This window comes from Jaculus jaculus, chromosome 5 (genome assembly GCF_020740685.1).
Source record: "Jaculus jaculus isolate mJacJac1 chromosome 5, mJacJac1.mat.Y.cur, whole genome shotgun sequence".
Classification (NCBI taxonomy): Eukaryota; Metazoa; Chordata; class Mammalia; order Rodentia; family Dipodidae; genus Jaculus; species Jaculus jaculus.
This window is the reverse complement of record NC_059106.1, coordinates 49,993,874-50,009,086: the sequence shown is the minus strand read 5'-3', so window position 1 is coordinate 50,009,086 and position 15,213 is coordinate 49,993,874. Positions and strand designations below refer to the sequence as shown.

General features: G+C 43.1%; 1 protein-coding gene across 1 annotated transcript in view; it reads left to right on the top strand.

Annotated features, from left to right (window-relative positions):
• The window catches only part of Fbxo42 (F-box protein 42), a 102,634-nt gene that overhangs the window by 58,490 nt on the left and 28,931 nt on the right, over positions 1-15,213 (top strand). The window contains exon 4 of the mRNA XM_045149410.1: positions 22-156. Coding sequence (XP_045005345.1) covers positions 22-156 — 135 coding nt within the window. The remainder of the gene's footprint in view (positions 1-21; positions 157-15,213) is intronic.

The following is a 15,213-nucleotide window of genomic DNA, read 5'->3' as shown; positions in this document are numbered from 1 at the left end:
CTGCAGTTACTTTCTTTCTAGGTGCATGCTACTATGATGCCAATCAGTCTATGTATGTATTTGGAGGCTGCACTCAGAGCAGCTGCAATGCCGCCTTCAATGACCTCTGGAGGCTCGACCTAAACAGCAAAGAGTGGATCCGACCACTGGCGTCAGGTAAGTAGGGAGGTGCTGGTCTTTGCCTCCTTTCCAGCCAACTCTTTGGCCTGGAAGCTCTACCTCATCCTTTTTGGCATTGGCTTCATGCATCAGTTATTGTGCCCTGAGTCCCTTGTCAGTCTACTGTGTGAATGCTGAGAGTCATGAGGTCATTTGAGTCTTTCCTTTATAAATGCATTTTACTATTAGTATTAATGCTGGGACCCTGCCAGCTTTGCCATGCTATTGTGGGAATTTCACCATTTGGTTTTCTCAGGTTCTTGTACAGGTAGGTGTTTATGCTATTTGGAATGAAGCTGAAGAGCAGAAAGAGTCGTGAGAACATAGTTGACTGACAGATACTATTGTCCCAGGCTGAGGCCTCTGACTCTCTCCTGTTCCTGCCAGCTTAGATATTTGGGGAGAGCATTTGGCACGCCTCTGCTAATTACTCATGACACCTCAGGAGTGTGGGAAGATTCCACAGCAGGTGTGTTCCTGCACAGGTCTACAGTGCCAGTATGTTGGCAGAAAATAAACTAGGTTCTTACTTTATTTTATTTTATTTAACCTTTCCTATGGTTGAAAATAAAAATACAGCTGTTTTTGTCTTCTGGAGAACAAATTTGAATCAACACAGCTAGTATTGGAGGTGCTGGTGTTGGAGATACCCAATCCTCTAAGTGTAAAGCGTTCTGCTACATCTGTTGGCAGACTTCTTCCAGGACACTCTTCTTCTAGCTTGTCAAGGTTGGAACTTAGCCTCAGGACCAAGGAGACTTTGGTTTTCCTTATGCACATTCCCTATCTCTTTTGGCCTTGCCTTATTGCTTGGATTACTAGATGGGGGAAGGGGGGCAGCTGTGGCACTTTATGAGCCTGGTGAGAAGCCAGGGCTTCATTTTCTGGTTTGGTCGTGAGGTCTCTGTGTAACCAGGAGCACATTCCTACACCTCTCTCCTAGAACTCTGGAGTCCAACTAGATGATTCCTTTTTGTTGTTTTTCGAGGTAGGGTCTCACTTTAGCCCAGGCTTACCTGGAATTTACTGTGTACTCTCAGGGTGGCCTTGAACACTTGGTGATCCTCCTACCTCTGCGTCCTGAGTGCTGGGATTAAAGGCATGTGCCACCATGCCCACTGATTCCATTTTTCTGAAGGCTGGGAAAGTTAGTAACTGTGTTCATGTAACCAATACCACGAAGCCATAGCCAACCTTGAGGCTTAAACTTTATGCTGCATTTTGCCTCCTGGTCTTTCCCCTGCAGTAGGCCAACAGAGGAGAAACATACATGTGGGACAGTCAGGGTGGTGGAGTTCTTTATTAGTGTTACTACACATACAGAAAAATGGTTATCATACTTCAGGCTGGTGCTGCTTTAGGGTCCTGAGAATTTTGTATTTTGGAGGATTTCCTTTTTTAGCCCCTTTAGCCCTGTTAATTAATAAATAACTGGAGTCACAGATTTTAAACATCTTTTCAGCTGAAGCATCCACTATATCTAGTGTCTTGTCCAGACTGCACTTCAGAGCAGCCTCACTTGTTCCATTTGCAGAGTATTCATGCTGCCTCTCTCCCTTCTGTGATCAGTCTTTTGACCATTGGTGATTTGGTGTGGTTATTGTTCTTTCTTGTGCTGGTGGAACCTTTACAGACTTGCTGCTAAGTACTTAATACTGTAAGAGAGATGTGAACTTTCTTTTTTTTCTTTTTTTTCTTTTTTTTTTGGTGAGGTAGATCTTATTTTAGCCCAGGCAGAACTGGAACTCATTCTGTAGTTCCAGGTTGGTCTCACACTCACAGTGATCCTCCTACTTCTGCCTCCCAAGTGCTGGGATTGAAGGTATACTCCATCATGGCCTGGCCTCTGTTGCTTAGCTTTTTTTTTTTTTTTAATATATTTTATTTATTTATTTGAGAAGGAAAGAGGCAGAGAGAGAGAGAGAGAATGGGCCCGTTAAGGCCTCTAGCCATTGCAAACAAACACCGGATGTATGCGCCCCCTTGTGCATCTGGCTTGCATGGGTCTTGGAAAATCGAACCGGGATCCTTTGGCTTTACAGGCAAATGCCTTAACCACTAAGCAGTCTCTCCAGCCTCCCTCCTTTTTATTCATTTATTTATTTGAGAGAGAGAGAAAGTGAGAATGGGCACTCCAGGGCCTCTAGCCAGTGCAAACTAACTCCAGATGCATGCACCCCTTGTGCATCTGGCTTACATGGGTACTGGAGATCGAGCCAGAGCCCTTAGGCTTTGCAGGCAAACTCCTTAATTGCTAAGCCATTTCCCCAGCCCTCCCTTAGCTTTTAGTATGAATTTTAGAACAACTAAAGGGGTGCATCACTATACCCAGCTGAACTTTTTTTAAAAAAAAACACTGTTTAAAGATTATGCTTTGTAGCTGGGCGTGGTGACACACGCCTTTAATCCCAGCACTTGAGAGGTAGAGGTACGAGTATTGCCGTGAGTTCGAGGCCACCCTGAGACTCCATAGTGAATTCCGGGTCAGCCTGGACCAGAGTGAGACCCTACCTCGAAAAAATCAAAAAAATAAAAAATAAAAATAAATTATGCTTTGAAATCCCTAAGGTAGACTTATTAGAGAAGTAACAGGTTTGATAATTATATTATGTACTTATCTAACTAGCATGTCTGTTTATTGAGATAGGGTCTCATGTAGGTAAGGCTGGTCTTAAACTCCTGATTCTCTTATTGCCACTTCCTGAGTGCTGGGGTCATAAATATGAATGTTGTTTTAAAAACACAAGTGTCTGAACTTTTTTTTTCTTCTTCTTTGAGGTAGGGTCTTACTCTAGATCAAGCTGATCTAGAACTTCCACTATAGCCCAGACTGGTCTCAAACTCACAGCAATCCTACCTCAGACTTCTAAATCTAATACACATGGCTTAAGATCCTAAGTGTTTAAAAGTCATTTTCTGTTTTTTTTCTCTAACAAATTTTTATTTTATGATTTTTAAAAAATATTTTATTTTTATTTATTTGTTTGAGAGAGGGGGAAGAGGCAGGTAGAGAGAGAGAATGGGCGTACCAGAGCATCCAGCTGCTGCAAATGAATCCAGATGCGTGTGCTTCCTTGTGCATCTGGCTTATGGGGGTCCTAGAAATTGAACCTGGATCCTTTGGCTTTGCAGACAGTAGCCTTAATCACTAAGCCATATCTCCAGCCCTATTTTTAAAATTTATTTATTTGAGAGAGGGAGACAGCAACAGAAAAACAAAAGAGTTAAAATGTGTGTGTCAGGGCCTCCTTCCATTGCAAACAAACTCCAGGTACATATGCCACTTTGTGCATCTGGCTTTATGTGGGTACTGGGGAATCAAACTTGGGATGCCAGGCTTTCCAGGCAAGTGCCTTTGACCACTCAGTCACCTTTCCAGCCCCTTATATTTGTATTTTATTACACATGTGTGCATATGTGTGTGTGTAAGGGCACACCAGGGTCTCTTGTTACTGCAGATAAATGCCCATCCACATTAACCTGGGAGGTTGGGGAATTGAACCTGGGTCAACAGGCTATGCAAGCATGTGGCTTTAACTGCTGAGCCATTTCCCTGTCTCTTAAAATTATTTTAATTTTTATTTGTTTGTTTATTAGAAAAGGAAAGAGAGAGAATGAGTGTGCTAGAGTCGCTAGCCACTGCAAACGAACTACAGATGCATGCACCACCTTGTGCATCTGCCTTACGTGGATACTGGGGAATTGAACCTGGGTCCTTAGGCTTCGCATGGGAGTGCCTTAACCTCTAAGCTATCTCTCCAGCCCTCATTTTCTTTCTTTCTTTCTTTTTTTAAGATTTATTATTTATTTATTTATTTATTAGAACCAGAGAGGGAGAGGGAGAGTGAGTGAGAATGGGCACGCCAGGGCTTCTAGCCACTGCAAACAAACTCCAGTTGCATGTGCCAACATGTACACCTGGCTTATGTGGGACCTAGACAATCGAACCTATGTCCTTTAGGCTTCACAGGCATGTGCCTTAACTGCCAAGCCATCTCTCCAGCCCTCATTTTCTTTTTTAAAAATTTTATTTGAGCCGGTCGTGGTGGTCCATGCGTTTAGCCCCAGCACTGGGGAGGCAGAGGTAGGTGGATCGCCGTGAGTTCGAGGCCATCCTGAGACTACATAGTGAATTCCAGGTCAGCCTTGGCTATTGAGAGACCCTAGCTCAAAAAGCAAAAAATAAAATAAAATAAAATAAAAAATTTAAGAGCTGGATGTGGTGGCTCCCACCTTTAATCCCAGTACTTGGGAAGCAATGGTAGGTGGATCACTGTGAGTTCAAGGCCTGAGATGACCTATGTGGCACATGTGGCCACACTCAGCTATTTATATGAGTTCAGACACCCGCAGGGCCTTATGCTTTTGCAGGAAGCTCACTGAACCCCATTGGGTCTTATTTGTAGCCCAAGCTGTCCTGAACTCATTGTATTAACCATGCTGGCCTTGAACTCATGGTGATTGACTGCCTCCCAGTGCTGTCTTTTAGGACATAACACACATTTGCTAAATAGACAAGTCCTAAGTGCATGGCTCACAGGTTTGCTCTGTGTACACAGCTGTGTGTGGGAAGAAACAAGTGTTTTTTCTTCACTCTCACACTGCCACAGTCAACAGAAGGGTTCTTTGTCCACAGGAGGTGTGGGGTTTCTTCTGCCGGCAGACAGGCAGTTCTGTAGTCTGAGCTGCCAGCTGGGTGTCCTCCAGCTTCATTCAGTTCTGGTGCTATAGGCTTGGTCCCAGGAGAAGGGCTCAGTCCCAAGCACTGCCCCACTTCAGATGCTGATGCCAACCCACAGGTGGTTTTACCTGTGCTCCCACTCACTGCTTGTGACGTGGGGTCGCAGAACTAAGGGAATACACTCAGCTGTTCAGTATAAAGGCTGTCACCGAAGACATTGGTGAGAATGCCAGGGGAGAAGGAACATGGAGCTTCTCATGCTCAGTTACCCAGACATTCCAGACAGAGTTTGGGCTTTTACAGAGACTTCAGTGCTTATCTAATGCTCATAGGCTGGGAAACCCAGCCAGGCCTGTCTGATCAGATTCTTCCTAGTCTCTGTGCATCACTCCTTCTTCCCAGGTAGGAATCACAGGCCCTTTTGATCTACTGTCATTCAAAATAAGTCAGAAAATTTCCTTATGGCCAGCTTCAGGACAGAGGATTCCTTGCAGAATAGAAATTCTAATTTCAGTGGCCTAGTGAAGGGAGTTACTAGTTTGGAACCATGGACAGCAACCACACTGTTACTCCTGTCACGAGAGGCATGTGGCCATCACTCAGCTCAAGATGCAAAATACTGGCACTGTGGAGAGAGGGCTTAGTGGACCAAACACATAAGTATGAGGCCGTTCGTTTGGTTCCTCAGAACCCACATAAAGTTGGATGTGTTTGCACAAGGCTCTGTAATTCCAGTATTCCCTCATCAAGATGGGAAGGGGAGAGAATTCCCAGAAGTTCCCAGACCAGCAAGCCTGGTGAACACAGGTGCACACAAGAGACCCTGCTTCATACAAGGTGGGAGACAAAGACTAACACCTAACATTGTCTTTTTCACACACAACACACATCACAAAGTTGTCCTCTGTCTCTCTCACTTTCTCTCACACATAGACACACACACATCTCAAACATACACACAAGATTTTTTTTTTTTTTTTAAAGATAAAGAATACAGCTGGGTGTGATGGTATGCACCTATAATCCCAGCACTCAGGAGGCAGAGGTAGGAGGATCACTGTGCGTTCAAGGCCAGCCTAGTTTATACTGAGACCTTACCTTGAGAAGGGAAAAAAAAAAAGATACAGAATACTTCCGTCACCTGTGGTGGAAAGCTTCCCTGACCCCTGCCCTCTCGTTAATACACCCTATTACTTAGGCCTCTAAGAAAGTCTAGCACTGTGTCTATTGTTTTCTATAAATGGAAGTTTACAGTAGCTAGTCTTTTTCTTTCCACACGTATTTGAGAGTCATTCATGTGTTTTTTTTTTTATTTCTTTTTTTTTTATTTTAGTTTTTCAAGGTAGGGTCTCACTCTAGTTCAGGCTGACTGGAATTCACTATGTAGTTTCAGGATGGCCTCCAATGTAGAGCAATCCTCCTTCCTCTGCCCCTCAAATGCTGGGATTAAAGGTGTGCACTACCATGCCTGGCTTATATTTTACTTTTATTTATTATTTATTTATTTGAAAGAAAGCTAGAAAGAGTACACAGAGAGAGAATATGAGAATGGGTATGCCAGGGCCTCTACCCACTGCATAAGAATTCCAGGTGCATGCACCACTTTGTGCATCTGGTTTATGTGGGTCCTGGGGAATCGAACCTGGGCCTTTGGGTTTGTAGGCAAGTGCCTTCACCACTGAGCCATCTCTCCAGCCCTCATGTGGTTGTTTTTATTAGTAGTTTATTCCTTTACATTACCATGAATCTTCTATAATATAAGTATGTCCCTTAATGATCCTGTTATGAAGAAAAACTCAATACATTTCCTCGAAAATCAGGAACAAGACAAGGATGCCTACTTCCCCACTTAAAAAAAAAAAAAAAGATTCTTTTTCTTTTGATTTTTTAAACTTTTTTTTTTTTTTTTTGAGAGAGAGAGTGAGCGAGCAAACACGAGAGAATAGACATGCCAGGGCCTACAGCTGCTGCAAATGAATTCTAGACACATGTGCCACCTTATACATCTGGCTTACGTGGGTCCTGGGGAATTGAACCTGAGTCCTTTGGCTTTGCAGGCAAGTGCCTTAACCACTAACCCAACTCTCCAGCCCCCCCCCCTTTTATTTGCAAGGTAGGGTCTCACTGTAGCATAGGTTGACCTCAAACAGTGATCATTTGACCTTTGTCTCCCAAATGCTGGGATTAAAGGCATGCTCCCCACTCTTATTCATTATAGTACTGGAAGTATTAGCTAGAGCAGTAAGACAAGAGAACCAAGTAAAAGTGATACAAATCTATCACTCTCTTAAATAAATAAAAATTAAAAAAGAGATACAAATAGGAAATGAAGAAATTAAATTATTTTTGATATTTTTATTTTCTGCAGTAACTTACCATTTTAATGGTTTTTAAATTTTATTTTATATATAACAGATTATATATACACTTTTATCCCTCTTCCCCAACTCCCATTACCCTGGGGACCCTCCTCAGTGAGGTTATATTAATCACTGTGGGCTCATGAAGGCCTCAGTCAGTTCCTGTAGGGTAGCAAGGGACCGTGCATCAGGGTATTCCCACCTACTCTGTGGCTCTTAAAATTTTTCCACCTTCTCTTCTGCAATGTTCCCTGAACCATTGCAGACCTGTTGTGCAGTTCAATTTAGTGTTGAGTTCTTTGTAGCCTCTGGATTTCTGCTTTCATAGGTTTTGATTAATCTTCATGCCTGCAACTTTTACCCTTGGGGCTGCTGGTTGTCAGGCTAGCAGTATTCATGATATCACTTCCTCTGCAATTTTTCCTGGGCCCCAGCAGATGTAGTAGAGGTGGCACTCTCCTCTGTTTTCCCTGCCATCTATAAAATAAAACAGATTCTATGGTTCTGTACATAAGAGACCTTAAAGACTATCAGAAAACTGTTAGAGCTGATAAACACTTTTAGCAAAGTAGTAGGATACAAAGTTAACACACAGAAATCTGTTGTCAAGGATGAAAATCGGGGAAATACTCCCATTCACAATTGCCTCAAAAAAATAATTAAATACCTAGGAATAATCTAACCAAGGAAGTGAAAGTTGTCTCAATGAAAACTTTAAAAGCAGCTGGGCATTGTGGTACATGCCTTTAATCCTAGCACTCAGGAGGCAGAGGTAAGAGGATCACCATGAGTTCCAGGCCACTGTGAGACTATATAGTGAGTTTCAGGTCAGCCTGGGTCAGAGTGAAACCCACTGCCTCTAACCCCCCCCCCCAAAAAAAAAAAACACTTGGTGGAAAAATTGAAGAAGACAAGAGAAAATGGAAAGACATCCAAGTTCATAGATTGGAAGAAAAAAATTTTTTTTAATTTGAGAGCGACAGACAGAGAAAGAGGCAGAGAGAGAGAGAGAGAGAGAGAATGGGCGTGCCAGGGCTTCCAGCCACTGCAAACGAACTCCAGATGCGTGTGCCCCTTGTGCATCTGGCTAATGTGTGTCCTGGGGAATCGAGCCTAATTGGTCCTTAGGCTTCACAGGCAAGCGCTTAACCGCTAAGCCATCTCTCCAGCCCGTGATTGGAAGAAAATTTTAATGCCATTCTTTACTGAAATAAAAAAAAATCTTAGCCAGGCATGGTGGTGCATGCTTTAATCCCAGCACTCGGGAGGCAGAGGTAGGAGGATTACCATGAATTTGAGGCCACCCTGAGACTACATAGTGAATTCCAGATTAGCCTGGCCTAGAGTGAAACCCTACCTCCAAAAACCAAGAAAAAAAAAAAAAAAGGGCTGGAGAGATGGCTTAGCGGTTAAGCACTTGCCTGTGAAGCCTAAGGACCCCGGTTCGAGGCTCGATTCCCCAGGTCCCACGTTATCCAGATGCACAAGGAGGCGCACTTGTCTGGAGTTCGTTTGCAGAGGCTGGAAGCCCTGGCGCGCCCATTCTCTCTCTTTCCCTCTATCTGTCTTTCTCTCTGTGTCTGTCGCTCTCAAATAAATAAATAAATAATTTTAAAAATAAAAAAAAAAATTAAGTTGTGACTTTAAAAAAAAAAAATCTTAAAACTCACTCGGAAGCACAAAAAGATCTTGGATAGCCAAAGAAATCCTGTGCAGATAATAATGACGATGATAAAGCAAAGGTTGGCAGTATCACCATACCTGATTTTCCAAGTATATTACAGAGCCATAATAACAAAAACAACATGGTACTGGCACAAAAACAGACCTGTTAGGTCAGTGGAACAGAATAGAGCATCCATATATAAACCCAGGCAACTACAGCCATCTGATTTTTGACAAAAATGCCAAAAATCCTCACTGGAGAAAAGATAACCTTGTTACCGGAAGGTGCTGAGACAACTGTATATGTAGAAGGAGTGCACATATTTACATGTGTTCATTTGCAAGAGTCAACTCCAGATAGATCAAAGCCCTTAACATCAAACTGAAACTCTGAACTGCTGGAGGAGAAAAACAGGACTTCAGTCTCTTGGGAAATAAGAGAGTAGTCAACAAATGAGGCCTCAGGAAGTTAAAAGCTTTTGTACAGGAAAGGAAACTCTTAACAGAATGAAGAGGCAGCCTGCAGAATGTGAGAGAATCTTTACCACCTATGCATCTGACGAGAAATTAATATGCAGGATATGCAACATGCAAAGAACTCAGAAACCTAAGCAATAAGAAATCAAACCACCCAGGCAAAAAATGGGTGATGGAAGCCTGGCATAATGATGCACACCTTTAATCCCAGCATTTGGGAGGCAGAGGTAGGAGGATTGCTGTGATTTTGAAGCCACCCTGAGACTACCTAGTGAATTCCAGGTCAACTTGGGCTAGAGCGAGATCCTACCTCTAAAAAAAAAAAAGGGGGGGGGCTAGAGAGATGGCTTAGCAGTTAAGCGCTTGCCTGTGAAGCCTGAGGACCCCGGTTTAAGACTTGATTACCCAGGACCCACGTTAGCCAGATGGACAAGGGGGCACACGCGTCTAGAGTTTGTTTGCAGTGGCTGGAAGCCCTGGCGTGCTCTCTCTCTCTCCTCCTCTTTCTTTGTCTGTCATTCTCAAATAAATAAAAATAAAGAAATTTTTTTAAAAAAGAAAAAGTTAAAAGTAAGAAAGAAAGAAATGGGAGATGGAACTGAACAGAGATTTCACAAAAGAAGAAATACAAATGGCCAATGAATATTTTAAAAAATTGTTTAACATCCTTAGCCCTCAGGGAAATGCAAAATAAAACCACTTTGACATTCTCACTCTAGTCAGAATGGCTATCTTCCAGAAATCAAAGTACAGGGCTTGAGAGATGGCTTAGCAGTTAAGGCACGTGCCTGAGAAGCCTAAGGACCCAGGTTTGATTCTCCAGGTCCCATGTAAACCACATGTGCGTGGTGTTGTATGCATCTGGAGTTCATTTGCAGTGGCCAGAGACCCTGCTCATTCTCTCTTTCTGTCTGTCTCAAATAAATAAATATCAGGAAAAAAAAATTCAAGTACAACATATTCTGGTGAGAATGTCTCAAAAAAGGAATCCTTATTCACTTTTGGTGGGAATACAAACTGGTGTAGCCATTATGGAAATTAGTGTGGAGGTTTCTCTAAAAAACACAAAACAGGGCTGGAAAGATAGCTTAGCAGTTAAGTATTTGCCCGTGATGCCTAAGGACCCATGTTTGACTGTCAAGGTCCCACATAAGCCAGAAGCACAAGGTGATGCAAGCATAAAAGGTTGTGCATGTACACAAGGTGACACATGCATCTGGAGTTTGATTACAGAAACTGGAGGTCCTGCTGTGCCAATTCTCTCTCTCATTCTTGGCTCTCACTTTCTCACATAAGTAGAAAAAATGGGCCAGTCTGTTGGGCATGCCTCAAAAGAAAAAAAGAAAAAAACTCAAAATAAAACTATTATATGAAAGGCTGGACAGATGGCTTAGCAGTTAAGGTGCTTGCCTGCAAAGCTTAAGAACTCATGTTCAAATCTCCAAGTCCCATATAAGCCAGATGCACAAGTGATGCAACATCACATATGCACAAGGGGGCACATGTGTATGGAGTTTGTTTGCAGCAGCTGAAGGCCCTAGAGTACCCATTTTCTTTTTTTCTCTCTCTCTTTCATAACGAAAGAACTGCCATATGACCCAGCTATACCACTCCTGGGCATATACCATGAGGACTCTATACTTCACTATAGAGATACTTGCTCATTCTTGTTCATCACTGCTGTATTTACAATAGCTAAGAGAGGGAATTAGCCTTGGTGTTCATCAGCTGACAAATAGATAATGAAAATAAGGTACTTTTAAAAGTATTTTATTTCTGGGCTGGAGAGATGGCTTAGCGGTTAAGCGCTTGCCTGTGAAGCCTAAGGACCCCGGTTCGAGGCTCGGTTCCCCAGGTCCCACGTTAGCCAGATGCACAAGGGGGTGCACGCGTCTGGAGTTCGTTTACAGTAACTGGAAGCCCTGGCGCGCCCATTCTCTCTCTCTCCCTCTATCTGTCTTTCTCTCTCTGTCTGCCGCTCTCAAATAAATAAATAAATAATGAACAAAAAAAATATAAAAATAAATAAAAAATAAAAGTATTTTATTTCTTAAAAAAATTTTTAAAAATATTTTATTTCTTTATTTGAGAGGGAGGGGAAGAGGCATAAAGAGAGAATGGGCATGCCAGGGCCTCCAGCCACTGCGTATGAACTCCAGACACATGCATCCCCTTGTGCATCTGGCTTATGTGGGTCCTGGGGAATTGAACCGGGGTTCTTAGGTTTTGCAGGCAAACGCCTTAACCACTGAGCCATTTCCCCAGTCCTTTTTTTTTTTTTTAAATGCAAGGTCTCACTCTAGGTTGACATGGAACTCATGGTGATCCTTCTACCTCTGCCTCCTGAGTGTTGGGATCAAAGATGTGTTCCACAATGCCTGGCTCCTCTCAGAGTTTTTGTTCAGACCACATCCTAAGGTAAAGAGAGGATGAGTCTGTTACTTTCTCGTTGCTGTGAGTAAATGACTGACCAGAGTAACTTAAAGGAAAGGAAGGGTTTATTGTCACTTCAAGGGGCTGTTGAGTGGTGGGGAAGACATGGCAACATATCAAAGGATTCTGAAGCAGAGCTGTCATATGGCAATACAAGTTATGAAACAGAATGAATAGGAAGTGGGGCTTGGATATAAAACCTCAGGACTCACCCCCAAAATCTACTTCCTCTAGCAACCTACTAAAGGTTCCACAACCTTCCCAAGCAGTGCTACCAGCTGGGTACCAAGTGTTCAAATACATGAACTAATGGGATATTTTATACCCAAACCACCACAGAGGATAAGGAAGGAAACAGATGAAGTTGGCACCTTTGTACACACTGAACTACTAGTTAAGGAGTGGGGGAAGAAAGGTCATGCCTTACCCTGAGTTCTTTGGGTGAGAGGTCAGGCAAGCTATCTTTGTCCCTAGGGAATCCAGAAGAAGCCAAAAGAGTATAGGAACTTTATTTTATTTTATTTTATTTTATTTTTCTAGTTAGAGTCTCACTCTAGCCCAGGCTGAATTCACTCTGTATTCTCATGGTGGCCTCGAACTCATGGCGATCCTTCTATCTCTACCTCCCGAGTGCAGGGATTAAAGGCATGTGCCACCATGCCCAGCTAGGGACTTTATTTTTACACCTTTACTATAGGATTATTTTTGCCATAACATGTTCTGGGGATGCAGGTTGACATTTCCATAAAAATGAAATAGTGTAAGAATTCATCAAATGCCAGCTGTTGTCCACATAAAGGCAAGAAGTTGTAGCAAAAGTCAGAAAAAGATACAAATTTTTATGAACACAATTTTTTTGTTTGTTTGTTTGTTTGAGGTAGGGTCTCACTCTAGCCCATGCTGACCAGGAATTCACGTTGTAGGTTCCAGCCTGGCGTCAAACTCACAGGGATGCTCCTAACTCTGCCTCCCAAGTTCTGGGATTAAAGGTATGCACCCCCTGGCCCAGCTTTTTCTTAGTTATTTTCATTTTGTTTGTTTCTTTGAGGTAGGGTCTCACACTCTAGCCCAGGCTGACCTATAATTCACTATGTAGTCTCAGAGTGGCCTCGAACTTACAGTGATCCATCTACCTCTGCCTCCCGAGTGCTGCCATTAAAGGCGTGTACCAGCACTCCTGGCTCTTTTTTATTTTTTTAAACACAAATTTTGTTTCCTAAGATGTCCTTTTATTCAAGCATCTCTCTTGCTGCCACCTGGGGTCTTGTGTCCATGCTCTAGTGTATGTTGATGCTCTTGCTCCTTTAGCTGTGCTCTGAACTCCTGGAAAATTGGAGTAAACCCTTGGATGTCAGGCCAGACTCATTACTTACCCTGCTAGACTTAGTCATTTCATTTGGTAAAGGTGAGCCTCCAAGGACTACACTAGGGAGCTTAGACATCATGCCAAGTAATAGAAGTTCTATGTTCCTAAGAGGGTCCCCACCAAGTGAAGAGAGAAGAAAACATAATGGTTGTGTGGTAAAGGTATCAGGGCTGTGCATCACTGTTGTAATTGCCTTTTTGTTACCAGCACAAAACACCCAAACAAAAGCAACTAATGGGGGAAAGTTGTTTCTTGTAGTTTACAGTCTTGAGGGGACATTCCATGATGGCAAGAGAAAGATGGTAGAAGAGAGGCTGGATATCACCTCCTTACCATAGCAGGTGGTAAACAGCAGCAGGAGTTATGGCTATGGCATCCCTAAACCTGCCCCCAGTGGCACACCTCTTCCAGTAAGGTTCCATCTCCCACGTTGCTACCACCTAGGAACCAAGCATTGAAAACATGAGTTTATGGGGTGCTCGTAATTCTGACCACCACCATGATCATAAAGATAACAACAGGCCTGGAGAGATGGCTTAGTGGTTAAGCGCTTGCCTGTGAAGCCTAAGGACCCTGGTTTGAGGCTCAATTCCCCAGGACCCACGTTAGCCAGATGCACAAGGGGGCACATGCGTCTGGAGTTCTTATGTAGTGGTTGGAGGCCCTGGCGTGCCCATTCTCTCCCTTTCTATCTATCTGCCTCTTTCTCTGTCTGTCACCTTCAAATAAATAAATAAAAATAAACAACAAAAAAATTAAAAATAAAAACAGATAACAACAGCCAGAACTGTGTCTTAAAGTATAAATCAGAGTGCCTTGGCTAGGGAGGAGGCATGTCAAAGGAATTGGGTAAGGATTGGTATCTGTTCTCCAACCAGGATTTGTCAGGGGAGAGTGGTAAGGGCCAGTCTGGGAAGGATTTGGGGATCAAAGTATGGCCAAGAAGGCCCTGCCCTGTCTATCCTTCTCTGTCTCCTTATCCTCCTCACCTGCCACATCTGTCCCTCACAGGTACTCAGGCTGACTTTGCTAGGCTTCTGCACATGCTGCTTTGTCTGCCTGCAACCTGCTGTCCTTCATGTCCTTAGGTTTCTCTCTTTGCCAGCCTCACACTTGGCATCTGTGCTTGTAGTAGAGCCTGTTCCTTGTCCCCGCTGTGCCTAATGCAGTCCTGGAGCAATGTGGCCCTGTGGGGTCTGACATGGGAGTGAGAGCAGAGCCTGGGAAAGAAAAGAATTCTTCCTGTTTGTGAAGTTCAGATCCTGGGACTTTTCTAGAATCTGTGCTTTTCTAAAGTGGGTACATATTCTCTATTAGAGAGAAGAGTGACCAATTTTACATTGCCAGATCTCAGTAACCTTTTGTCCCCTGGGCAAACAGTAACAGATTTACCATGATTCAGTTTGGCTTTCTTCCAAAATTGCAGCAAGTGACTGGGCTTCTCTTGTCCCCACACCAGGTTGGAACTTTGTGACTGGCAACATTGTTTTCTCTTCTCAATGGAGACACTTAAAAGGTGCCCCTGACTAGAACTGCAATTAACAAGTTATCAGATTAAACCCAAGACTCTGGAACTCCTCTCCTCCCCCAGAAATTGAATCAAAAGATCACTTGAGATGGTAATGAGGAACTACTGCTGCTATGCACGTTAATTTTTAGCTGATAAGGGCTGCTCTGTTCATCAAGTGTTTTTTCATGTGGACTGTTTATTGCCACTGAAAATGATGCCAGTGGGAAATTTCTCTTTATTCATGCCCATGCCATATATAGTTATGCCAGGTCTAAAATTTCTCATGGTCATTACAGAAGTTCCTGTTGTTTGATATTCTATAAATGACTTGGGGTGATTTTTTTTTTTTGGTTTTTCAAGGTAGGGTCTCACTCTAGCCCAGGCTGACCTGGAATTCACTATGGAGTCTCAGGGTGGCCTTGAACTCATAGTGATCCTCCTACCTCTGCCTCCTGAGTGCTGGGATTAAAGGCATGCGCCACCACGCCCAGCTGTGATGTTTTTAAAGTTATAGTTGTAATAATGTATACTCTTTGAGTTGGGTGTGGTTGTAATTCTATCA